Source organism: Phascolarctos cinereus, unplaced genomic scaffold (assembly GCF_003287225.1).
Source record: "Phascolarctos cinereus isolate Bilbo 61053 unplaced genomic scaffold, phaCin_HiC Scaffold_3;HRSCAF=262, whole genome shotgun sequence".
NCBI classification, from domain to species: Eukaryota; Metazoa; Chordata; class Mammalia; order Diprotodontia; family Phascolarctidae; genus Phascolarctos; species Phascolarctos cinereus.
Window position 1 is genome coordinate 174329151 of NW_027555736.1, and position 27381 is coordinate 174356531.

Genomic DNA, 27381 nt, shown 5'->3' on the forward strand with positions numbered 1-27381 from the left:
ATAAGGCTCCACCCTCCAAGCTGCGATAAGGGCCGTCGAATGAAGAGAAGGGCAAGAAGAGTCTGGGATTACCTAGAGGAGACTCATTGGCTTGGTGATGAGACAGAGAGGAAAAGATGCCGAGTCACCCTCCTCGGCAGTAGCTAGGGCAGACCCTACTTGGCTCAAGTTGGAGGTGGGGATGGGGGGAGGGCCTTTTGGTCCCGTCGCCATAGCGACGAGGGCGGGGGCAAGGGAACTCTGCCGTTAGTGGCTGGGGCTGCGGCGCCTACAGCTTTTGTGGTGTTCCGGTCGGTCCCTGCCGCGTTCTGTGACCTCTCTTCTGGCTGTAGCAGCGTCGGCGGGGGCGGGATAAGGGCGGAGCTCCATGGACCGCCGGGACCTCTGACCTCACAACCCCAACCATGCCCACGGTGCTTGGTTTCGAGGGTAGCGCCAACAAAATCGGCGTGGGCATCGTGAGAGATGGAGAGGTGCTGGCAAACCCTCGGCGGACCTACCTTACCCCTCCGGGCACGGGTCAGTGAGTCTGGGGGTTGGGGTGGGAGGAGCTTTGCCATCCCTGCCTCCTCTCAGGCCCTGCTGGAAAAGAAATACGAATCACAGTTAGGTGATAACAGATGGATATTAGTGTTTGTTTGGTGATAGCTTCCCTGAGAGGTGGGGAACCCAGCCCTGAACGTCCCCATTTTACAGATAAAGATGTTGAGGTTCACAGAGGTGAGAGAATTTCCCTGCACAGCAATCAAAGCAATAGCTCTTTGAAAGTTAGCAAAATACTTCACATCTGTTTTCTCCTTTGAATCTCTCCATAGTTCCAAGACGTGGATAATTGTAATCAGAGTTATTGTTCCCAAGTTAGAGTTGTGGAAGCTGAAGCTCAGAGGGGGTTGTGACTTACCCGTGCTCACAAGCTGAGTGTCAGAGCTGGGATTAGAACAGGTCTAGCACTCTGTCCCCCAAGCTGAAGGGAATTGGATTTGGAGGCAGAGAGCAGGGGTCTGTTCAACTGATCATGGGCAAGACACAACCCCAGTGGGCCCCAGCTTCCTCAGTTTTAGCAAGACAAGGTTGGACTGGACGGCTTCCATCTAAATCTGTGATCCAGTGCAGGTCTTTCTGACATCTGATGTTCTTCCTACTGTAGCTAGAACCAGAGTGTCACTCCGAGTAGTAGTATTTACTTTTAGTCCCATAAATGGTGAATTTCTGGGAAATTTTTCTAAAAGAAGGCATGTGGCATCTGACTCATGTATCCAACCCTCTGCCAGGGTTCCTTCCAGGAGACACTGCCAGGCACCACCGAGCTTGTGTACTGGACCTGCTGCATGAAGCCCTGACTGAAGCTGGACTCGACCCTAAGGACATTGATTGTATCGCCTTTACCAAGGGTACGGGTGGAAAAGTGGCCTTCAGGTTGAGAATGGGCTGAGACTTGTCTAGTTTCAAATGCCCTATCTTTGTGGGCTGGTAATCTGCTAATCACTCTTTTTCCTTCACTTCAGGCCCTGGAATGGGTGCCCCACTAGTCTCAGTGGCTGTTGTTGCCCGAACTGTGGCACAGTTGTGGAATAAGCCATTGGTGGCTGTGAATCATTGTGTGGGCCATATTGAGATGGGCCGCCTCATCACTGGAGCCATTAGCCCAACTGTACTTTATGTTAGCGGTGGAAATACTCAGGTACTGGGAAAACATCACTTACCCCTCCTTGTAAGACTCAAGGCATTTTGATTTTAAAATGAGTAGCAAGAGCAGAGTTGTTCAAAACCGTGATGTATCATACCGGTAAGGTCACATCAGCAATCTTTTTAAGATACAGCCCGGTACTAAAAAAGGTTCTAGGAAGTTCTGTTTTAAATGATCAACAGAATAAGGTGGCACTCAAGTAAATTATAAAGTTTAGAAGTTTTTCGTCTAGAAAGGTGAAGGCTGAAAAAGATTAGGATCAAAGTCTGAAGGATTTGGGTAAGGGAAACATGAGTTTGTTTACCAAATCTCGGAAAACTAGAGCTAAGGATATTCATGAAAGCTGCCGCAGAGCAGGATAGAAAGTACAACAGTATCAGTACTCTTGTGAAAATTGGACCTAATGGTTTTTCTTCCATTTTACCATCTTTTGTTGTAGCTTCCTGAAGGTGGCTAGTGAACAAGCATTGATTCAGACACTTAATAGGGACTTAATGTTTATGAGTTACTATCCTATGTATTTATCAAAATGTTGAGTTTAGGTATATCAATATCTTTCCCCTTTGTGGATCTCATAGTTTAATGCAGAGGTTCTTAACTTGGGATTCTTGATTTTTTAAGTATTTTGATAGTTGTACTTCAGCATTATTTGTTTCTTTAATAATTCTGAGTATTTCATTTTACATATTTAAAAGCATTATTGTGAAAAAGGAGGTCTGTGACACCAAAAAGGTTAAGAAACCTTGGTATAATGGGACTTAGATACAAATACAATTACAATATGCGTAATTGCAAAACATAGTGATACATAAAGTCTGAGAAGGAATCAGGTCCCAGAGTGAAGTTGAAAGAGTGATAGCAGGGGTCTTACTGCAGCTGAATAGGTTTTCCCTTTCTGTACCTTATTTCTTGCCACTAGCCCTGTGCTGTTGACTGGCACTGGGAGGAGGAGAAAAACCTGGAACCAAGATTTGGGGTAGAAACAGCAGGTTTTACCATCCATGAATAAGGCAGAACTTGTAGCCACAATGGGAGGGCCCCTGCAGGAGTTCAGGGGAAGGAACATTCCTCATCTGTACCTCACTGGGATAACTATTCATGTATAAGAGTTCTTTATTAGCTATCAGGAGTTCATAAATAGGAAGACTATCTACTGACTGGGTTAAAAAATGAGTGTAAATCAGCGAAATACTCCCTGTTGTCCAGATTGCTCAGTCCATGGCTTATACTTAAACTACCCCTAGCCTTTTGAATGACTTCTGCAGGACCCTTTCTTCCTACTTTCTTATAGGATACCCTCTTTTATAGCTCAGACTGACAGGACCGTGTCTTCAAAGGATATATGCCCAAAGAATGTGTAGGAATTTCACAGGCTAGATAAATATCAACGAACTAGATATCTGTTTTCAGCTCTCTTATGGACTGGCAAAATCTGCTCTTGACTTCCCTAGGCTATTTCCTATAGTAGGAATACAGAGAATAATTCATTCAAAAACTACAGAAGCTATCTCTTCCCCATTTTTTTTAAAGAAGTCTTAGTTACTATATTGATTGATTGTAATGTCATCCTCAGACTCAGAGTTTCATGGACACCCCTACCTCCTTTAGGTGATTTCATACTCAGAGCATCGATACCGAATCTTTGGGGAAACCATCGACATCGCTGTTGGTAATTGTCTGGATCGATTTGCCAGAGTTCTAAAGGTGAGAGGAGGAGACTTGGGTGCCTAAGGGAAACATAATATGTAATGGGGCCCACTAGGCCCCATTGAGGGGAATAAGGGGAGGACATAGGGTTCTAAGCAGTCAAACTGACTTTACAGTGGGAAGATCACAATAGTGAAATATTGAGCAATCTAGGCCTGCCCTTTGTTCCCTGTACATCTAGCTTAACCCCCTCCCACCTCACTGCTTTCCTGTTTCCTCCCCTACCAGATCTCCAATGATCCCAGCCCTGGCTACAACATTGAGCAGATGGCAAAGCGGTGAGGGGGGTATGGGGTGGGAAGAATATTAAGGGTTATGGGGGAGGCCAGAAAAGGGAGACTGGCAAGACTTCAGGGCCTTCCCTACACATATGAATGTATTTGGGCAGAGTGAGAAACCTTCTCATTCCCTCAGCCTGATGCCTTACGTACTCTTCGATACAGAGGCCAAAAGCTAGTGGAGTTACCATACACTGTGAAGGGGATGGATGTCTCATTCTCAGGGATCCTGTCTTATATTGAGGTGAGTATGAGAGATGAGGATCTGGATCATCCCTCCAATACACCAGGTCACACTGGAAGGGCATTGTGGGGTATGGATCCTAGGAGTATAGGCTTCTAAACCTCATCCTAAAGACAGCCTGAGTTTTAGGAAAATAGGTATTAATTCTCTTTGTTCAGACCACAGACTAATTTCTATCCTTATTACATACCACATGCTACCTTTAGATTTGTCTCCTTACCTAGGAAGCAGCTCATCGAATGCTGGCTGCAAATGAATGTACCCCTGAAGATCTGTGTTTCTCTCTCCAGGTACTTAAGGGGAAAGGGCTGTGATAGAATATTGAGGCTCAGGCAGCCTTGTGAGTAGGATGGGAATGAGCTGGAATGATTCTTACATGTTCCTTTTGTTCCCCTCCCTGATCCCAATCCAGGAAACAGTGTTTGCAATGCTGGTGGAAATCACAGAGCGGGCCATGGCACACTGTGGCTCCCAAGAGGTCCTCATCGTGGGAGGTGTAGGGTGTACGTATCATTGTTTGTCTCTCACACACATACCTGTACGTATATAGATACACACATACATGCACATATGTATACATATATATACATGCATCCATATATATTTTCTTCATATTCCAATATAGTATTTTCTGCCAAGAATTCCAGAGTTCCTTCAGTCTTGTAGGAGGGAGGGTGAGACCTTCCAGCCTCCCCACCCCGCTCCCTATTCCTCTGAATTGGCCCTATAAGAAGGATGTAGCTGGGATTTGTTGATTGGCTGGTGACTTAAGTTAGAGAAACAAGTGGAATGAAACTAACCTGACTTCCATCACTAACTCAGGTAATATGAGGCTACAGGAGATGATGAGGACAATGTGTGAAGAACGTGGTGCCCAGCTCTTTGCCACTGATGAAAGGTGAGAGTGCTTCCTCCTTTTTCTTTCCTGTCCATTTCCTCTCTTCTCCAAGAGTCACTTATTCTGGCTGATGGATTGTGGGACTGATATCCCTTTCCTCGATTCCCAAGGGCTCATGCATGTCCCCTTTTTACCCGCAGATTTTGCATTGACAATGGAGCTATGATTGCTCAGGCTGGTTGGGAAATGTTCCAGTCCGGACATAAAACATCACTCAGCGATTCCGGGGTCACTCAGAGGTGAGGTACTCCTCCTCTTCCAGTATACAAATGTCTTGGAGAGAGTTGCATATCCTTTGACGAGAGGAGAAGGGGGTTACCATTTGTATACATTGTCAGACATGGGGTTTTTACTGGGTGTTTTTGCCTAATTCTTTCTCTTTGTTACAAAGAGAGGTTTCAGGTTAGAGGTCGTGGTTGGGAAACGATCATGATGTTTTTAAAAAATAAAGCGGGAGGGGGCAGTGTCAGAATTTTGCGTCTGGGAGAAAAAGGAGAAGAGTGCTGAAGAGACTGACTCTCAATCAGTGTATCTGTTCTTTCATCTACTATCTCCCTCCATAGGTACCGTACTGATGAAGTAGAAGTGACTTGGAGGAACTGACCTACTGAGGAGAGGGTCACATAGTGTCGACACCAAGGAAAACACGATTGTGTGGAACCTTCTTGTTTTCTGGTCACATGATGGATTTCAGAGTAGTTTCCCCGTTACCTCTTCTAGAGAGCTGAGCTCCATCATGATGAAGCAATCAAGCACCTTTGTTTTTGTGTGTCTGTCACTAACATGAATTTCTCAGAACCCATGTGAATCGCCTTGTGCGAGGTATATAGAGGTACACTAAATAAATGCTTGTTGATTTGACAAGCTGACTAAATAAAAGTGTCATTGACCAGAAAAGGTGATGGCCAACTTCTTCAGGACAAGAAAGGAAATGTATTGAAAATACACAAAAAGGTCGTATGATATCAGAAATTTGGCAACAGAAATAGTTGGATAAAGCTGAGAACTGGGGGAGGTTGAACTGCCTTTCCTGGATTATTTCTGAAGACATTTGTTCATTGAAATCCTATTTGGGAGGAGCAGGGAGCTGGCTGTATAAATGGGGAGCAAAGAAGTCATCATTGCATATTAGCCCTAGATGTTTAGTTGAAAAAAATTTTCTTAATAGTTTTGAGGTGGTGGAGATCTGGGAGAGGGAACCCCTCTTTGAAGTTGTATACTCTGTAGTGGGATTGGAAGGGGAACTGAGACCTTGCCTGAGGCTCTCCTGAGGAAATTCTAAAGTCCTCCTGGAGCTAGGACTCTGGTTCCCTGGGTCTTCTCTTCCTTCCTTTGTCTGGGGCTATCACTGGCAATACAAAGTGTGTCCTGTTGGTTTCCATGGATAAAGTCAATGGGGGCAGTCAAGCCTCAAGACAGTATCTCCAACCATGCTATGTACAAGGCTCCAGAACAGACTGATCTTGGGGCCACAGGCAGAGGCTCCTATTGTTAACATGTGGTGTCAAAAAGTAAGAAAACACTTTAGGTTTCTCTGGTTATTAGGGATTCCCCATCCTAGTACCTGGGATCTATTTCCTTTACCATTTGTGGTCTTCCTAGACTCACATAATGATAAGGGCAGCCTCTTAGCAATATTCATTGCTGCAAGCCTTCGTGGAGACACATCTGATGTTCAGACTGTAGGGAGGGGAGGGGCAAATGCGTCAGAGATGAGCTAGTCATTGTGACAAACTGATCATTCAGAGACCTAAATATCTTCCTTTGATTAGCCTACAACTCTTGCTCAGAGATGTTCCCTAGAGGAGCAGAGGCAATTGGGGAGATTGAGTCCAGTTTTCTCTCCAGTGGTAACTCCTATAGCTGATGTGAGGCCACCACATCTTCAAATGTCTTTAAACTGCAGACATGGGAAGAAAGCTTAGGTTTAGCCCAAAGCAAAGATAGTCCTTGCCATCCCACAGAATTCCCAGGTTCAAAGACCACGGAGCATCTGTGTTTTCTTGGTTCTCTGCTCTGTTTCACTGGATTTTGTACTTCTACCACTTTGGTCAAGTCAGCCCTAGCCCTTCCATTGAATGCCAGAGTCACTCCATTTCCCCCTGGTTAGTCCCTAGTGCTACAGTTATTTTTTTTTTAAGCCCTATTTCAGCATCATCTCACCCTCCATCTTCCTATTCAGCCTCTCTGGTTAAATTGTAGGTCATCAGATCATAGCACCTTAAACCTCTCAGCTGTGTGAGAGAAGGTAAGACAAGAAAGAACACAGTAGAGTAGTTGGGGGTGGTCTTGACCTTTTCTCCTTCAGTTTTCCTGTGAGTTCAAGAGGCACTTCCACCTGGAAACCTAGATGGAATTGTCTGAGGACAGAGTGGATCCTAGCAGAAAAAGAGACAATGGAGAGTATGTTGGGTGTACAGCTTTAACTCCCTACCATTCCTCTTGTCACTTCCAGTCACACAGTGAGGACGAACTAGCCCTTGACCTTGAACGTGGCTTCATGTCCCCCTTGTGCCTTGCTTACCCTGCTCTTGTCCTCTAGGCATACAGGAGGGCTGCTCACAAAAACTCAAATGTCATCTGGCCCATTTCTTCTGTCGAGTCAGCAGATAGGGGATCAGTACTGTCAACCCTGTAAAGCAGGAGAGAAGAGATGGACAGCCCCTCTTCTCCATACCACATCCTCCCAACTCCAATATTACAGAACAGAAATGGGGGAAATGGGATAAGAGATAAAATGTGACAGGCTCCGAGATAGAGGATGAATGGGCCCATAAGAGGGGAGATTGGCATGAGGAGCAGCATAAGAGATGAGACTAGCTTTGGTTTCTCCTGTGATTGGGAATCCAGCAAAGCCCCTAGATCTAGTTGTCTTTGAAGTTTAAGGGGTGGGCTCATACAGTGAAAAGCTGTTAATTCTGTACTTCCTTTCGACTACATCATTCTGAGAATTGTCCCCCACCTGGGAAAGGTAGGAATATGGGGATCCCTACCTCCATCATCACTCAGCCAGTATATATCCATTGCCTGCTTCAGGGCTGCTGGTCTGGTGGTGCACCTGAGAGGGGGCAGGTGGGGAGAAACTGAGACTACCCCCTGTCCCCAGCTGGTCAGTTGCCCCCAACCCAGTCCCATAGATTTCCCATTCTCCCAAGAGAATTCTGGGAAAGATAACCATGTACTTTCCATCCTAGTGGATTACTGAGTCACAGCTACATTTTTTTCCCTTCTGTGACCCTGGCATCCCATTCTTGTGTAGTTGCCCTTTTCCCTACCCACTGCTGTTCCCTCTGCCTCATTACCTGCTCTGGATTTGGCAATCTCCACCCCTTTCTCCAAGGCATCCATTCCTTCAGAGTCCAAAAACACTGAATTCACCGGTGGAAGGGCATGTAGAAGAGCAGAAGAACAAGTTGTCGTGATGTCACCTCCCTAAACTCCTTTTTCTTCCCCACCTCTACCCTCACCCAGATCTCTACCTTCTGAATAACCAGGTGCCCTAAAATGAAAGAAGAGTCCTGTGTACTGTTTGGGTGGCTCCAAGTATGACAGTAGGATTTGGAAGGACCTTAAGGCAAATTCAGAGACTCTGCTCCTCCTGACCATACCAAGCCTTAAACTGACCCCAAATTGTGTTCAGTCACTTAACCCAAATCTCTCCTACTTCTCCAAAAATTTTCCTTTCCTTCCCCTGAAACCAGTCTCAGGAAAGCCTAATACAGACAGAGAGATGTGGAACTGAATCCACTTCTCTTTGAATCCTGGTATCTAATTCCTTTCCATCCTGAGTCCTGCTCATTGTGCTGAGTGGAATATACTCTTTTTATTCCACATCTAATCTCTTCATTACTAATCTCTGACCCTCCAATTCCTTGTATTCCCTAATGTCCTCCCTAATTTACCCTGGGCTTGGTGACAGGGGTCACACTCAGCCCCCTTGGCAGGCAAAGAAGACAGACTTCATATTGGTAATCAAAGGCATCACTAATGAGGAAGAAGACAGTTACTGAAGGAATAGGAACTGAGGGAAGCACCCCTCACTGGGGTCACCTTCAGTTCATTGTCCTGGAGGATCACCATGATCATGTCCTCTACTGTCTCCTGTCCACAAGCCCCATCTCCCCACCACACTGAATGTAGGGTGTGCAGTTGGGATCCCTTCCCCCACACTCACTGTAGTCCTTTATTGCAAGTGTGGGCACCTCTTGCCAATCATGCTTATATCCAAGACTAGCACATTGGGTTTCAGCCGGCCCAGACCTGAGTCCTGGGAGAAGAGGCAATAAAAAGGTGAAGGAATGTAGGAGGCAGCATGATGAAGATGAGAGATATGGTGGTTCTATGATTAGGTGAGAGTGTTAGTCCTTAGCACTCACCTGCAGGAGACTCTGTGCCCCAGCTCAAAGCTCCAGTGCAGGGGCAGGTAGGTGGCACAGTGGATAGAGCACCGGCCCTGAAGTCAGGAGGACCTGAGTTCAAATCCGGCTTCAGACCAAACACTTGACACTTACTAGCTGTGTGACCCTAGGCAGGTCACTTAACCCCAATTGCCTAAAAGCAAAAAAAACAAAAACAAAGCTCCAGTGCAGAGATGGCTGTGTGAAAGGAATGGATCTTCCATGCATTCAACCACTTCATATGGTCCTCTGAATCCTGAATGCCTCGGGTCTCCTAAAGGGCCAACAGAGGTTGGGGGTTACGAGGTCTCCTGACTCAAATCTATCCCTAACTCCCCTGTCTTGAGCTCAGATGTCAAGCATTTGTCTTTTTTACCTAGAAATAAAATCATTGTTCTACCCCAATACCTTTTATGCAGTGCTTTTATTTCCTTTCCTAAGTCCCATGTCTCCACTTACGGAGGCTACATTCCCATAGATAAGACTGATGTTCTTGGTAAAGGTGTCCACAAAGTCCACCAGAGCTGGTTGTTGACTGGTTAGTCTAGTCAATACCAGACACAGAGGCCTGGGAAGAGGAAGGCAAAAATGGCATTAATTAATGAGCTATTTGCCCTCTCTACAGTTAACTTTAGAAAGATGTGGAAAGAAAGCTATGGAGAGACATAAGGGCTCTTCCCTATTATAACCGGTTAGAATGAGATTTGAAGCCCTGGTGTCCTCACTTCCCTCTCCCTTCCTCCATTCCCTCATTGTTACTAAATGGTCATGGATTTCTCCTACTGGAGTCTCTCTCCCTGATAATTCCTCACCTTCTTTTATCTCCCTCCCTTTTCCTTCCCCACAGGTTCTCTGCTATTTAGTATCCCTGCCTAATGAAGGAGTATCTCACCAAAAGTTCTCGACATGATCCTGTACATTGGTCAGGCTCACTGAGTAGGTCAGAGCCATATGATAGGCATAGCCAGCCTGGACTGAGGAACCCCAATTCACATCTGTGAATATGGGACAAATGGTCAGAGAGCTGACCAATGTAGAGTGAAGTGGGGGAACTGGAATAGCAAGGTCACTGAGGTGATTGGGTTGGGTGTGGGGCTCGGATGCTGCATCTCTGTAGCCCAGAGGTTGGCAAAACAATGGTCCTAGGCCTAATACTTGCCTATTTTTGTCAAGCCAGGCCGTTGAGGTAAAAATGGTTTTTATATTTTGTAAAATATAAAAACCATTCTTAGCTCAAATGCTGTACAAAATAGGCAGTTGGCTAGATTTGGCTCTTCTACCCTAGTTTGCCCACTCCTGTTTTAGCCTATTCCCACCACACACACACACACACACACACACACACACACACACACACACACACACAATTCAGGGTTTCCTGTAGCGGGAGAAGTCCTCAGCTCTTCTCTCACTTCTTACTTGATGCCCTATCCCTCTGCTACCTTTCCACTCTTCATACCCTTCCTTACCAGGCTTCCTGTGGAAGCTGTAGAGTAGCAGAAGAAGAATGAGTACTACAGCTATCAGTGCTGGCCAGCAGGTGAGGAGAAACATGATGAGCAGGCAAGGCAGGAAACACAGCAGGGATAGCCAGGGGCTGTACCATCGGAATGAAGGGCACCAACCTAAGCCAGAGAGAAGACCATAAACTGTCCTTCACCTTTAATCCCCAACCATTACTTAAGACTCCCGAGTTTCTATTCCAATTCACCAGCCACCCCCTAAGTCCCAGTTCTGTTCCCAGCACCTTCCTTCCATTTTCTGCCTCCCAAATCCTCTCCCTAACCTAAGAGATTCCCAGCCCTGGCCCTGCAAGTCATCAGGTGAGTGGGTAAGCAAGGCATGAAAACAACTGAAGTTGACAAGGGCATAGGAAGAGAGGAAGAAGTTGGAGATGATGGGAGCAATGGTGTCCAGCTCAGTTTTTAACAGAGAAATAAGAAAGCTAAGTGACAGCATCCAAAGTGAGGGACACAGGAATTAGGCAGGCCTGGAAATCTTGGGGAATCCTCCCCACAGCTTCTCACAGATTAAGTCATTTTCTTAAATGCTAGAGAACTAGAGAAAGGGGCAATAGGGGTGGATGGGGAAAGGAATGGGAACGAGCATTTATTAAATGCTTGCTATGTGCCAGGTGCTGTACTTTACAGTACTTTACAAATACTACCTCATTTGAAGGAAGAGGTATGAGTTCTGGAGAACTTTGGGGAAAGGGAGAGGAACGAGCTACAAAGAAGAGGAACAACATAATGCCTGGGGCCCTGATGGGATGAGGAGGGATCCTTGCTGATAAGAATGAAGCCTACAGAGATGATGAAGGTGAGCAAGCACCCATGTAATGGCTCATTGTTCTTGCCATATTCCTTCCCAAAGAAGCCAATGACAGGGTACAGCTTGTCCTGGCACAGACACTGAAGGAGTGGGTGGTTTAGCAAGAGCTAGGACTGGGGGCCCAGATGGTGGGGAAAACCTAACACTCTCACCTCCTTTACAGGGGTTGGGAAGGATTTGTAAAAGCACATAAATGAGAGAGCAAGGGCTAAAGATCATGGTGTAGGGGAAGTGTTGTGGGGAGGGTAGGGGATGGAGAGAGAACTCATGGAATCTCAAGGATGTACTAGGCCCTAGACCAAGAGACATCCTTAGAGGAACTTGGAAGAGTGGGAGGCAATGGTGTGCTAGCACAGGCTCCCATAGGTTCCTGAGAGCCTATTAAATTTTCAGTGTGAGCATTTACACCTTGGAAATTGGCAAATGCCCCCAAATTAGGGCTTGATTGGTTGTTTTGTTAATTGTCTAGATTTAAGAAAGTATTGGAGAAAATGTTAATAATGCAGATTGAATTTGAAGTGTGTCAGTATTGTATGTTTTTTAAAAGTTTTCAGAGGGCTGATTGTTAAACATCTACCAGCATACCACTGACTAAATATTTTCAGATGGGTAAATCAGGATAGAATGAATATTCTGGGGAGCCTTGAGGGGAATGGGAGGAGGGGAAGTCCCAAGCATTCTGCCTTGGTCCTGGTGAAGTCATTTATGGGTTGTGTATATATAAGGGCTTTAAATATATATGTATGTGTGTGTGTGTGTGTGTGTGTGTGTGTGTACATAAATATGTATACTTTTAAAGAACCAACCATCTGGAACCATATCCACCCCCATCCCTTTTCTATCTTCATCTCTTATCTGACCCCTACCCCAAAACACTGCAGCAGGGAGGCACATCCCTAAAGTGTACCAAGGGATGGCCCCTACCTGGCCGTAGAGGCCCCACACTCCCCACTTCTTCCCCTTCCAAGGTTCTGACTGACCTGGAAGACTTTGGGAGCAGAGACAAAGCAAAAGTTAGTATAGCACTGAAGATTCCAGCAGACTGCAGAGGACTGAAGGCAGACACTATGCTCATGGTCTAGAGAAATAAGGTTGGTCAGGAATAGAAATTGAAGTCTTTAACCATTCATTTTCCTCTTATCCCCTCCCCCCTCTCAGCTTTCCCAGACGTTCTCAGACCAGAAGAACTTCTGCTGCTAATCAATCATCTCAGTGTCATACCCTCAGTTGAACAACTCTTTTCTTCCTGTCATTAAGGTTAGACAGTCCATAGGTACAGGAGCCAAGTTCCCAACAGCCATATGGACACTCTGGCCCTGCACAGCTCCTGTTCCCCACACCCATAGCCAGCATATTCCCTGAAGCATCTCACACCACACAGGAGCCTGAGAAAGAGGCTGAGGATACAGATCCCTTCCCAGGGAGAGGCCCCCAGCTAAGGGCAGCAGTGCAGGCAAGGTCCAACCCTCTCCCAGAACTGGAATTCCTTCTACAGTATCCCTGACCGAATGACCCAGCCTTAGCATGTCTGCATTTTAATAATCAAAGAATACCATAAGATGATATGTAAATCAATAATTGGTTGATAGATATGAGTATATGATCAAAGAATCAATGGGTACCACTCTTGCTCATTACATTCTCTTCATTACAGCCTCTATTTCTTCTGAGAGGCTATGCCAAGTAAAGACCAGGTAATTCTGCAGGAGAGGCAGGTGAGGAAGGTCTTACCAATGATGGCAGTGATGCCCAGGTAACAAAGGGTAGTTCAAAAGATGGCGAGGAGGGTCTCTTTAGGGATGGCTGTGGTTGGCTCCTAGAGGCAAAAGCAAAGTACAAAGAGGAAAGAGGAAGCAAAGTAGGAAGAGGAAATAGGAAAGTAGATTACATGTCCACAATACATACACATATGCATACACATAGGGTTCCCACTTCCCCCCACTATCTTCACTAGGCCCCAGCTCATCTTGAGGTCTCCAGAGATATTAGCCCCAGCCAAGATGTGGCTGAAGGGAAGAAGATAGAAAACATTCCAAAGAAGATGCCATCTGGACCTTGCCATTGTGGGAGCAGATTTTCCAGAAAAATATTCTCTGAAGAGGGTCATGGAAAAGCAGAAGAAAGGATGTGAAGAAACCTCAAGCCAGTGTCCTTTGGTTTACTCCTTCACCCAGTAAGTCACAGAATCATAGATTTAAGATTGGAAGAGATCTTAGAGGTCGTCAAGTCCAAACTCTTCATTTTGCAGATGAAGAAACTAAGACACAGGGAAGTGAAGTAACTTGCCAGGGTTACACAGCTTGTCAGTGTTTGAGGTCTGATTCAAATTCAGAGTCTTCAGACTCTAGGTCTCACGTTCCATCCACGGACACCTTGTGGCTTCCAGTCTTGTTTTTCCTCCAGCCCAGATTAGTTCTAGCGATTTACTTCAAACCAGGAGGACTGAACAACCCTGTAAGCAGATCTCTGCCTTCATACCTCCCAGCACCCTTCCCTTTCTCCTCACTACCCAAAGAAGCCAGTGGCATGTTGGCTGGGCTTTGTAGGAAGCAGAGTCCAGATGACATAACTGATGAAAGAGAGGAGAATAAGGAAGAAGAAAATAATTTGGGCCTGGAAGACCAGAAATATGTAAAAAGGGAAGGTAAGAAATGTTTTTGTTCAGTTGTGGAAACAAGTACTTTTGCTTCCCTCTAATAAACAACCTCATTTAAATTCCATCCTAACTCTTCTCCAGTCAATGTCTTCTTATCCCCGCTAATAAGACCCTACACTGACAAACACCAGGCTTTGAGGAAGCTGGTCAGGATGTTCTACTCCCTCTCTGAGATTCAATGGCCCCCTCCCACTCTGAAGAGACCAGCCTCCAGACTGAGGGGAGATGCCATAACTCCTTCCACCAGAGGTCTCTTATTCTGAGCTCTCCATTCTAGTTCCCCAAGGCTCTGCATTACTTTGCCTTAATTCTCTATGTTTCCTTTGCTGACATCTCCCTCTTTTTTAAGACCCTCTCCTATTTCAAACCTAGCCCTCTCTGAATTCATCTAAGGGCTTTCCCCTCAGCCTTTACATCTCCTTACTCTCTCCACCCTCCTCCAATAAGCCCCAGGATGCCTGCCTTGGATTCCCACTCCATGCTGGCCAGTGAGACACCTAGCAGGACGGTCACAGTCACAATGCTCATGATCCTCAATTTGTCCTCTGGCTCAATCTGCTGCAGCTGCATCCCATGTTCCTAGGATGGGTGGGGAGGGGGAAGGGAGAGGACAGGCATGGGGAGGGTCACAGGTGGTCCTATGAGTAGGGGAAGTCAGGGGGGCCCACAAGGGAAGAAGTTCAAGATGTGCTCTGGCAAGGAGAGGAGCATTTCTGGAAAGAGAGAAGGAAGGGCAGGAGTGTGGGGTGGGATGGAGTGAGGTTGGGCACCATACCCAGAGCAAGTCACAGAAAGTCAGCAAAGCCCAAGGTGTGCACAGCCACAGTATTGGAAAAGGTGAAAATGAGGAAGATGGAGCCTCTGAGCTCTGGACCCAGACTTCAGGAGATCAAGAATTACGTGCCTCCTGGTGGGACAGTGAAGAAGGGACTGGTCAGGAGCCAAGCAGCAATTCCTTCTCCAGCCGAGGATGGTAGGAAGGAAGTTGGGCTGTTCTGGGGTGTCCAGAGTTGAATTCAGATTGCTGTTTTCAATGAAATTCACAGTTCCCATGGATGGGAGGAGGGATTGGTTAGGGGAGGAGACTATGGAAAGAGGGAAGAAAGGAGAGCAGACTCACTAGCTTTGACTTTGCCATTTCTAAAAATGACAGGGATGGATAGGTCAGTGATGGCGGTGACCAAGGCAGAGAGAAGAATAATGGCCCATGTGACTCCTGGAAGAGTCTTAATTAACATCTCTGGATTCTAATGCTCAGTACATCCTTTCCTCCTAAACTGTACCTCCTTTACTATCAAAGTCCTTCTATTGGTTCATACTTATGCCAGCCTGGGCTGTGATCCAGAGTAGCTGAAGGCAGAAGATGATGCCCCAGATGTTGGGCACACAGCACATTTGGGGGAGAAAACCCTGGTGAAAGATCAGCAGTCTTCCCTCAAGAATCTATCTCCTCAGTCCAGTCTATTTCCCTGTAGACCACCTAACTTCTCTTGGCTTTAAATTTCCTGCAGCCCACAGCTTTTCCTATTCCCTCCATGTCTCTTCAGCCCTCTTCATTCCCTACATTGCCTTCTCCAGTCCTTACCATGACTCCCATGATCCAACCAAAGCGTACAGGGCTCTTGCCAGCTTGGCCACCAGTTTCAGCACTTTGTGGTTCTTTATTTTTCTGGGCAGGCTCTTCTCTCTGTTCCTCAGATAAGGGGTTAGCACCTGGTTCCTCTGCCTGAGAAGACGTACACCTACTCCTCTGAACTGGGAGTCACCTTGCCCAGCAGTCCTCAGGGTATCAGTGACTGGAATCAGCCTCATTTAGGAGAAAAAAAAATAATTATCTCTTGGAGAAGATAAGGAATGGATCTCCCAATGAGAACAGGAGTATATATGGGGTAACAGGGTTAAGAATGGGTGTGGGAGACTCACAGGCCTGAAGTGGGTGTGAAATGAAGGTTTTAAGGAATGCAGACCTTCCTAAGTACAAGGGGGAGGGGAGGAAGGAGTTAGAGAGGCCCAGACATATGAAGGTGAGATATGGGAATTCTCACCCAGGCCTGGCTTCAAAGTGCTTCCAGGGAGGGACGACTTCAACAGAGGCATCAAGGCACTGCAGAGTTGACATAAAACTCATAGCGGGGCCAGTGTCCAGAGCCTTGTAGGCTGGAGTTGGGTTCAAGTTGCCCAGTGGGAGGTCAGGAGCAGGAAGGGGTCCATCCTCCTTCAGGTGGGTGCCCAAAGCACAGGGGCTCTGGTTCCATCTTGGAGAGGCCATGGGAGGGATCCAGCAGTGGGGAGGTTGGGGAGGAGAAGGGGAAGTTGATGCAGACAGAAGAGATGGCCATTATCTTTCAATAGGGTCCCTCAGAGTCTTGGCTCCAATACCCAAGATAACCTGGTTGCCTTGAGGTTCCCAGGATTCATTTTCTCTTCTGGTCCAGCACAAGGCTAGGATGCTCTGACCCCCAAGGGATATTTAAGGAGTCAGAGTAGAGGAATCAGGCCACTAGTGTCAGGACTTCGTACTCCAGACATTCAGAGGAGGAGCCTGGGCCAGTCTATGACTAGACAGCTACCCAGATTACTACCTCTCTCACCCCCAGGTACTCTTCATCCTCACCCTAGCTGGAAGCCTCAGCTCTATGTGTGTGCCCCTATAGCGCTGTCTGTCAGGTCAGCCTGTCCAATAAGTCCCAACCTTTTATCCTAGGCCAGTTTTCCCCCAGCAGACTTGGCTTGTCCTCCCAGAATCTGAGGGTGGGGGAGGGGCATCACTGGTCCCCTTCCCGAACCCACTTCTCATCAACATCTGACTCAGAGAATTTCTGGGGGATTTGGGTGGAATTTTACAACCCCAAGAGCTCCATCTTTGAAGCTACAGAAGGGTTGCAAAGAGGAGCTCTGGGGAGATCCTAGAGGTATTGGCTCCAGCTTGGGAATCCCAAAGGACTGGCTCCTGAAGCCAAGATTGAAGTTATGCCCCACACGCCACTCCCCATTTTAGAGTCAGTCAGTCGTGGGTGGGAGGAAGGAGGAGGGAGAAAAAAGGAGACACAATCTTCGAACATTCCAGCAGGTAGAAGGCTTTAGAGCACCCTATCCCTCTCCCACAAGGCCTTGGAGCTGGGTCATTTTGGACCTGCAGCCCTGGTCCCTTCCCTCTACACCTCCTCCCCATTAGTCTCTCAGACTCCTGGTACACCCTGGGGATAGAGGGGGCTTCTGTTTGCCCTTTTCGGTAACATTGTTTCATCTTGGATCCTAGCTTTATAGAGAATGGAAAAATCAATAGCCAAAGCTTTGGGGGATCCTCTCTGAAATATCTCCTCTCGATTCGTTGTAGGCCCCTCCTCCTCAGACCAGACCCCATCTTCCTTCCTTTGCTCTCTTTTCTCTCGCCCCAGCACTGTCCCCCAGCTCAAAGCCTTCCTTGAGTCCTTCTCACTCCTCCCCCTTCAGTCTCCCATCTGCCACTGAGTTTTCTACTTTCAGCTCCCCTACTCAAGTGGAAGAGAGGTCATCTGAGGACTGGGCCCTGGGGATTGGGTGTCCAAGCCCAGGCAGTGGTAACCTCAACCCCTTACCCGTCTATAATTAGCCTATGCACGGCGACAGGCCAGGGTGGCCCCACAAGTTCCCTTTCCCTGGGGTTCAAAGGCAAAGCCCAGCACCCAGGTGAGGAGGATGGAGGAGCTTGTGAAGGGGACCGGCTATAGAGACTATGGACAGATCTGGGGAGCAGCAAAGGAGAGGGCAGTGGTTGGTCAAACACTGAAGTCTTCAGGTCTGGGAAGGATCCCTATAAAATTCTCTGCCTCCTTGGGGCTCCGATTCTATCTCCTTTCCGTAAGATAGCCTGGCTTCCACAGAAAGGCTGAGAAGATAGAACTGTCCTGGAGCAGGGCAGAGGATAGGCCTGGGGTGTATGTGGCAGAACGCCTGAAGTATGAGGTTTGGCACTTCTCGGACTTGGTGGGTGGTGCTGGGCACGGAGGTGCATTTTACCTACGTTCGCGGACGTAGAAACTCAAGCTTTGACAGGCGCCTAATCTCGTCCCTCTCCCTCCTACCCTCAGACCCAGTTAGCTCCAGACCATGAGTTCCCCAGACACGGTGATCTCCCGCCCAGACAAGGGGCTACTTTCCTCTCAGTTCCGGAAGGACTACCCCAGCCTCCGCTTACCAGCCCAGCGAAGCCCCACTTGGCCCTCCTCCCCAGACGAAGACTCAGGTCTGCTCCCCTTCCCTCTGGAAGAACCCAGTCACCGGGCTTCCGCCCCTGGAGATCTTCCCTCTCCCTCCTTGTCCCTGGCAGAAGATGAAGAAGGGGACCCCGAGGTGCTGGTGAGTGAGGAGCACCCGGGCCAGTTCTTTGCAGAAGCTCGACGGCTTCGGGACTTGAGCCTGTTGCTCGATGAAGAGGTAATAGTGCAGGGTCGAAGGTACGCGGTGCACGGGGTGGTCCTGGCTTCGGTCAGCAGCCTCTTTCGCTCCCGGCTGCTGGGGAATGGGTGTCCACGACCCCCCATACAGCTGGACGTATCCCCTCGGGGCTGGGAGGCCGTGCTGACGTTCGCCTATGAGGGGGTGGTAGGTCCCGCCCCTTTGGGGGATATAGTGGCAGTGGCGGAGGTCCTGGGGGCCCCTCGGGTAGCGGCAGCTGCTGTAAAGAGACTGGAGGGGAACCAGAACCACGGAGACAAGGAGCAGGAGGTGCCGGATAAAGCTGAGGAGTTGAGAGAGAATCTGAGTAGCATCGACCAGCTCTATCGTGAGGGTGTTGGCTGTGACCTGGAGCTGGAAGCAGAGGGCTGCCACCTGAAGGGTAAGCACTTGGACAGGGACAGAGGAGGTGGAGGAGGAAGAATTGAGGAGAGGCAAAGGCAGCTACCCACAGAATTCTGTGCATTCACTAAATCCAAGTGGAACTAGGATGCAAAAGATGGAAAGGTCATATATAGACTTTTTTTTTCATCTCTCCGTGTGTGAAGGTGAGCTGCCAAGGATTTACTGTCAAATAGAACATGCGCTTTGAAGTTGTTTTTCCCATACTGGTGATAGATTTACACTGACCCTGCACTCTTTCTATCCCTGTCCTCTCTTGAGATAAACAACATTCATTTACTGGACAGGTGTCTGGGGTTAGTAGTACAATCTGCGGCAGTAGAGACATGCAGCAGCCAACTGGGGCAAAGAAGGATAAACCTAAGACCTTGGCCTCATTGGTCTGGCCATGCTCTGGTCAGACACAATACTAATGGAAGGAATAATATGGAAAGGTGAATATCAATTGACACATATACGTGACACTTATTGGCAGGCCTGTGTCTCCTACAGTTGCTAAGCAGATTTTCTTGCTCTGAATTCAGTTTAGTATTATCCTAAAGCTCCCATTCAAAATGCCCAGGCGCTCAAGATCATACTCTTTCTGACACATTTCTTATCACTAATGGAGCCAGTGACATGATATGTAAAATATTAGTTAATTTGTTCTATGCAGCCAAGGAATAAGGAATGCTGGTGAAACTTCTCAGGAAGTCACATGTGACTTATGCCGACTTATGCAGATGACAAGAACACAGCTACCTAGGCCTCAGTAGGCCTCAGAAGACCTTGAGGGCTGGATCTTTCATTTTGCCTCTAGCCTCTAATGCTTGGTACGGATTCCAAAGGAATGTAGTGCTAGGATCCAGAATAATAGAACTGAGAGGTGGAAGGGGTCTAAGACATTATCTAATTCAATCTTATTTTCCAAGTGAGAAAACAGAAACTGTAAGGGGAAAGAAACTTAGGTGCTTAGGATCACATAAAGAATTAATGGCAGAACCAAGGCAAACCACAAACTCAGGTTTTCTGATGTCCAGTCTGCTGCTCTTTTCATTATATTACATTGTCTTCGGAAGAAAATTCTAGATGAGGCACATCTGTGTGTCATATTGGTCTATTTTGCAATCTAATTCAATAATTAAATGCCCAACATATGTAACCTGAGGAGCTAGTTGGTGAAGTGGGTAGGGTACCTGGCCTGAAGTCAGGAAGACTTGAGTTCAAATCCAGCCTTAGACACTTACTAGTTATGTGACCCTAAGCAAGTCACTTAACCCTGTTTGCCTCAGTTTCTTCATCTGTAAAATGAGCTGGAGAAAGAAATGGCAAACCACTCCAGTATCTTTGCCAAGAAAACCCCAAATGGAATCATCAAGAGTTAGAAATGACTGAAATGACTGAATAACAACAACAAATATGTAAAGTACCATACCAAGCATTAGAAGCCAGAGACAAAATGAAAGATCCAGCCCTCAAGGTCTGCTGAGGTCTACTGAGGCCTGTGTGACTGTGTTCCTGGCACCTGACACAGGCATAAGTCACATCTGACACCCTGAGCAGTTTCAGCAGCATTCCTCATGTATCCAACTGAACAGGACAGGATTACCAGCAATGAGGTCTGGGAATGGGACCAACTCACTGGCACTGAAGTAATGCTCACTGCAATACAGCTTCAATGAATTCAGAAAGTTTACTGGCACACCACCTAAGGAGCTGTTGTATGTCGGATGCAAAGAAAACCTGCTCAACTACTAGCTGACTTCTTGAACTTGGGCATACCTACCTACTTAATCTAAACCTCTGTTTTATCATCTTTAGAACGGGACTGGGGAGAAGATGGGGAATTAGAGACCTAAGATGGTCTCTAATAACAATAGTAAGTTGGAGTGGAGAGAGCCTAGGACCTGGAGTTAGGAAGATCTGAGTTCAAATGATGCTTCTGACATTTAGTAAATGTGTGATCCTGGGCAAGTCACTGAAACTCTCTCAGACTCAGGGAATGGGGATAATAACAAAGTGTACCTCCCTGGGTTATTGGGAAGATCAATGCACTTCTGATCTCAAAGAATTATGGGATTCAAATCAGGGTCTCTTCTGACTCAGCTCTAACATTCTAGCATATGAACTACCAGTTGGTCAGGCAGATGGAAGAATGCCATTAGGGAAGCAGAGTCAGTGTATGATCATACAAAGAGAATTGGAATTGGAGTCAAGGGACCTGAGGTCTAATCCCAAACTTGCCCCTTGTTATCTAGGTAACTTTAGAGCACCAAATTTTTCTGATCCTCCAGTTTTCTCTCATCTGCAAAATGCTCATTGTATTATCTGTCCTACCCACCCCTCACTGATGTTATGAGGTCCGTAGGAGGTAAAGTAGCTGTAGGCACTTTCAAACTAAAAAATTGATTTTTATGTAAAGAATCTGTATTATTTGGCTGCACCAAGGCAGAGGTTCGAGCCATGTTAACTACCTCTAGACGTCTGGGTGACAACAGAGGCAGGTAGACATAGAAGCCTGGAGTATAGCAATAAATCCCTAGGAGAAAGGTAACTTCTTAAACAAAGATTGGATTGTAGAACTGAGTCAGAAATGCAAATAGCCAAGTAGCAAGAGATGCAAGGATGACAGTAGAGTCCGCTATCAAGCAAAAAGCAATCTTCACAAGGTACAAGGTATGGGCAGGGCTGATGGCTGTATCCTTGTCTTTTCAACCACATCTACCCACCCTTGTAGCAGTTACTGCCAGTAAGGAACTCTATTAGAAATAAAAAAAGAATAATTTTCTGTTCCAGGGACACCTTAGGCTCTTTAGTTGGATTGGGATATGGGGGTTTCTATAGTCTACAGTGAATAGTACAGGAGATTGGCCCTGAAAATAGGTAGAGCTACCAGGGTCAGGGTGAGGCCTGGTACCTGTTCTGACCCCATGTCCTTCCAAATTTCCTATGCCCACAGTTCACCGCGTGGCTCTGGTCTGTGGGAGCGAGTTCTTCGGGGCAATGCTGTTGAGTGGGATGAAGGAATCCCAGGGCTCGGCTGTCGTCCTACGCACAGTCTCTGCCCCAGACCTGCAGCTACTTGTCTCCTATGCCTACTCAGGGACGCTGCAAACAAACTGGCCAGGGCTCCTGAGGGCCACCCAGACTGCCATGCAGTACCAAAGTGGCTCCTGTTTGGCCTTGTGCCAGAGAGCCCTGGCCCGGGGCCTTAGCCCTCCCCGATGCTTAGCCTTGCTTCCTGTGGCTGAAGCCCTAGGACTTGAGAGACTTTGGGACAAAGCCCATTACTACCTCCTCAACCATCTGCCTGCTGTGGCCTCCTGCCCTACCTTCCCAGACCTGCCTCTTCCCTTTCTAGCCAACCTACTGGCCAGTGATGAGCTGCATATAGAGGAAGAGTTTGAGGCCTTTGAGGCTGCATGGCACTGGTTGGCAGCAGATCCCATTGGCAGAGAGCCCGAAGCTGAGACTCTGCTGCGCTGCATCCGTTTTGGTCGCATGTCCACCCGGGAACTGCGGCATGTGAGAGCTGCTGGACTGCCCCCACCTCTGCCCTCATCCTTGCTGCACCAGATTCTGGTAGAGGCAGAGGTGCCAGGCCGAGAAAGGAGGCGGGAGCCTGATCGGGCACTGGTGGTGATTGGTGGAGATGGGATCACTCCAGACTTAGCTCAGAGTCAGCCATCCCGAGGGGTGTGGTGGGCACGGGCCTTCTGCAGTGGTGTGGGGCTGGTACGTACAGTGGAGTGGGGTAGGCTACCTGCCTTGCCCCCTCCTGGGCGCTTCCGACATGGTGCTGCCAGTCTCACTGGGAGTGAACTATACGTCTGTGGAGGGCAGCATTACTACAGCTACTCAGACACCTTGGCCTCAGTCCTCAGGTATGAGAGAGAACATGTAGTTGGGGTAGAGTACAGATCAGACTAGTCATTGTTGCATAGGTGCCCAGCCCTTTTCTGGGGCTACTTCAGCCAGGTGGAATCTTTGTTGCAGTAGCCAGATATCTCCAAAGTTCTCCGTCTTCCAGTCATACTTACCTGGCAGGGAATTACTCAGGGAGGGCTTTGGGGGTAAAGTAGAAGGCAACAAAGTACCAGAAATCTGGTGGGTACCAGATCTGGAGAGTAGAATGCAAGTATGAAAGTTGGATATCTCTGCTGGGAGGGGAGAGGGAAAGGGCGACTTGCTGATTCAGGAGTCGTTTATTAGCACCAGAGCTAACTCTACCATATCTCTTTCCCATGTGTGTTCATAGGTGGGCACCTGGCCAAAGTAACTGGGAAGAGCTGGCTCCAATGTGTCAGGCTCGATCCTTCTTCCCACTGGTGGCTCATGATGGACATCTTTATGCCCTGGGTGGGAGAGACAATGGGGCTCCCTTGGATTCAGTGGAGGTCTATGACCCCAAGCTTGATGCTTGGAGGTGAGTGAGAGAGAAGATCAATCAATCAGCAAACCTTTATTAAGTACCTACTATGGGCTGGAGAAATTGGTGATGAAGAGGAGCCAGGCTTCTCCTAAAAGTATAGCAACTACTTACCCCTAAACAAGATGATCCTTTATTACTTTACTGTCAAAACACACAGATAGCAATCTGTCCTTTCAGTCAATTCTTAGACTCAAAGAATCTCTGAGTTGTAAGAAATCTCAGAGATTATCTAGTCCAATCCCTTTCTGAGCAAGAGTCTTCTTCTTTCCTTACTGGTGCCTTCTGTCTCTGTGAGGGATAATGGGATGCCCAGAGTGATCTATATCCACATCATGGTGCCCACATTTAACTGGCCCAAGATGGTCAGTGGCACGAAGGGGCTGGAGGGATCTAGAGTTAGGCAGGGGAGAGAAGGCGCAGATACAAGAAGGAAGTTGAGGATGTCAGCCGTCCTTCTCCACTGAATCAGGCCTTTGTTCTTCCTACAGGACAGCACCATCCCTTCCCATACCTTGTTTTGCACATGCAGCTTCTGTGCTGGATGGTCAGGTCTATGTGAGTGGAGGCTTCAGTGGAACTGGTCAATACCTGGCCTCCCTCTTTAACTACAATCCTACTCGCAAGCCATCATGGATCCTGCTGAGTCCCATGAAGACACCTCGGGCAGGTCATGTCATGGTGGCATTGGGTGGACGACTCTATGTAGCAGGAGGTCTGGGGGAGGCTGGCGACCTGCTTAGTTTTGAAGCCTATGAGCCCAGGACTGACACGTGGAAAAGCCTGGAACCCCTGCCCTCCCCCCATGTGGGAGCTGCTGGAGTCTCTCTTCAAGGGGAGATGCTAGTTTTGGGGGGCTATAGCCACCGAACATATGCTCTCTCCCACCTCATCCATGCATACTGCCCTGGCCTAGGCCGCTGGCTTTGTCTGGGAACCTTGCCCCGGCCCAGAGCTGAAATGTCTGCCTGTGTCCTTCATCTGTCCCCAGTATAGCTGCCAACCCCAGGAGCTGACTTAGCTCAGACTTAAGTCCATAGTGGGGCACAGAAAGAAGTGGGATAGGAGGAGAAAAAGATAGAGAATCAGGATGTGCAGACTGAGGATGTGGGGGACAAGGGAAGAAGCACTCAAGGAAAGAAAACCAATAGGTCATATGATGAGGGAAAAACTTTACAGTGGGTTTCTAAATTTTTGTGTGTGTCATGGACCCCTTTGGCAGTGTGGTAACACCTATGGACCACTTTTCAGAATAATATTTCCATATACTGTACACAATATAAAATACATAAGAACACAAAAGAAACCAATTATATATACAGTTGACAAAATATTTTTAAATGGTCTTCTGGAACCCCACGTTAAGAACCCCTGAAGTAGGGAAGTAAAGAACACCTAAGTGAGGGGGCAAAAACTGTGTTCAACTCCAACCAAGGTTCATGGCCCTAACAACAGGCCTATGTATGGCACAGGCCATGGCCTCCTATCATCCTAGGAGTTAGAACTGGAAGGGAGCTTAGAGGCCCTCATTTTATGGGTAAAGGAACCAAGGTCCGAAACTGTAACGGAGCTGTGCAGGTTCATGTAGGCAATAAATGTAGCCTATGGAAGCACTATAGGAAGAAATGGGAAGCAAGGAAAATTTGATAAAAGTTGGAACGGGACTACATAGAGGCCTTCTCCTCTCTTCCCTGTCTTTCCCTTTCACTTTGTTAAAGAATTCTCTTCTTTCCACTGTCCATGCCTCAAGCTGTCTAAACCCTCCTGACCAGACCAGGTCCCTCCTTTGGTTGGGGAGGCTTAGGAGCCCCTTAGGCTGAGCATGGCTTTTTCCATATCTCAATCATCATTTCTTCCTCTGGGGAACTTCTAGGTTCCAACAAGGTTGAAATCTCAAGCAAAGAAGCTCTTGACTAGGGGTGTAAGAGGTGAGGAAATACAGTAGATAAAGTGCTGGATTTGGAGTCAGGACAGCTTGGGTTCAAATCCTGCCTCTGATACTAGCTATGTGACTTAGCAAAATCACTTAATATTTCCAATCCTCAGTTTTCTCATTTATAAAGTGAGAGGATTTCTAAGGTCCTTTCTGGCTCTAAATCTACGGTCCTATGAAGGTTCAATGTCTAGGAATGAACTTCAGGAAAGCCGATAGAAGTAAATGTGTGTGTATATGGGGGGGGGGGTGTTGTACTTGGTGAGGGGAAGGAGAAGGTGAGGCAGGATGAAGTTAGAAGAACATATAGTGGAAGGGATTGTGATTTAGGGAATGGAAGCTGAGCTAAGTAACTTCAGTGCCTAGATCTGTCCTACCCCAGCATCATGCCCAGCCCCGTCAGGGTGGATTATGAGGTGGGAGGAAAGAAACATTTTTGACTTAAGATTCCTTGGCTGAGCACGAGGGGATACAAGGATCATTTGGAGACTATGAGAACTGTACCGATGACACCCCTCCCACCTCCCAGACTCTTTAGTCCTTTTCCCTAGAATTTTCCTGAATTGTTTGTTTTCTGAGTGGGGAAGGGGAATGGGGCAAAGATACACTGTGTTTTGGGGATATTTGGTGTCCATTTAGTCAAAGGCAAGTAGCTATTTCAAAGATGCTCCAGGGATATGCCTACATTTATTTAATTTTTATTTTTTTATTCTGAACTTAAGAAATAAAACAAGCATTTCCATAACAAAGCAGAATAGAAAAAAGAGGATTGTACATGAAACTACAAATCTATTATGTACAATTTGCTTTTCCTTTTAAATATATAATAAAGTTATCATGTAATTTTCAAAGTTATTCTGTTTGTATTTCTTTCTCTCCTTCTGTTCTATTCTAGGCACTTAACTTATTTTCTTTCTTTCTTCCTTTCTTTCTTTTTGGCAATCCTATTACTAATCCCTGCCCCTCTCCCCTTCTTTTACCACCTTCCCACTAAAAAAGAAAAACTTGTTGGAGGCGCAACCTGTTGAAAGTATGCTGAAGTTCAGGTTCAAGGTCAAGTCTTGATCTGCGGATTTAGTTGTCACAAATAAAGTCTCCAAGGGAGAACACAGAGCAATAAGAGCAGAGATAGCTGAAGACAAAACTTGAGGTAACCCACAAATGAGGAGCATAAGAAGGAAGAGAAGACTGAAAAGAAGCAGTTAGATGGGGAAACAACCCAGAATAATAAATTACTTCAGAAACCAAGGGAGAAGAATATTTCATGAAAAAGAATATGGTTACTATTGTCAAAAAGGGCAAAATTTTGAGAGAAGAGTGGAGAGGAAAGGAGAGGGGAGAGGAGAAGAGAAGGGAAGGGAAGGGAAGGGAAGGGAAGGGAAGGGAAGGGAAGGGAAGGGAAGGGAAGGGAAGGGAAGGGAAGGGAAGGGAAGGGAAGGGAAGGGAAGGGAAGGGAAGGAGATGAGAGAGGAGGAGAGGAGAGAGGAGGAGAGGGTAGTTGATAGAATCAAAATTCAAAGAGAAATCAAGTAGACAAGAACTGAGAGAAGACTATTGGACTTGTCAGTAAAGATAATTGGTAATTTTTAAGACAGCAGTTTCAGCAAAATGGTAGAATCAGACATCAGATTGCAGACATGAGAAATGGAGACAACAAGAACAGTCCAACTTTCTGGGAGTTTGGCCCTGAAAGGGAGGAGAGATATAGGATTGTGGATTGAACAGATGGAGGGGCCAATCAAAAGTTTTTAAAGTGTGGGAGCTTGATTGTATGCATGACAGAAGAAACCAATGGTTGAGAAAAAATAGAAGATAAGAAGAAGAGATAGAATTATTAAAGAGGCAAGCTTCTGGAGAAGATTAGAGGGAGTAAGATAAAAGGCACAATTAAAGGGATTGGGTGAAAAAGGGAGAGGCATATTTTGAGGTACAGGATGTGGAGAAAAGGGAACTCTTGATTCATGGTGTCAGTTTTCTGAGTAAAGTAGGAAGTTAGATCCCCA

General features: G+C 46.9%; 2 protein-coding genes across 2 annotated transcripts; both read left to right on the forward strand.

Moving 5' to 3' along the window:
- Positions 1-232: 232 nt before the first annotated feature.
- Positions 233-5711, forward strand: OSGEP (O-sialoglycoprotein endopeptidase). The gene is made up of 11 exons (XM_020999852.2): positions 233-519; positions 1272-1391; positions 1506-1681; positions 3296-3391; positions 3623-3672; positions 3838-3916; positions 4141-4206; positions 4329-4419; positions 4739-4814; positions 4955-5053; positions 5378-5711. The coding sequence occupies exons 1-11, from the start codon at positions 405-407 to the stop codon at positions 5415-5417; spliced, it is 1008 nt and encodes a 335-aa protein (XP_020855511.1). The 5' UTR covers positions 233-404; the 3' UTR covers positions 5418-5711.
- Positions 5712-18269: 12558 nt separating this feature from the next.
- Positions 18270-25655, forward strand: KLHL33 (kelch like family member 33). The gene is made up of 4 exons (XM_020982057.2): positions 18270-19017; positions 21976-22900; positions 23275-23442; positions 23937-25655. The coding sequence occupies exons 1-4, from the start codon at positions 18288-18290 to the stop codon at positions 24439-24441; spliced, it is 2328 nt and encodes a 775-aa protein (XP_020837716.1). The 5' UTR covers positions 18270-18287; the 3' UTR covers positions 24442-25655.
- The last annotated feature ends 1726 nt before the right edge of the window (positions 25656-27381 follow it).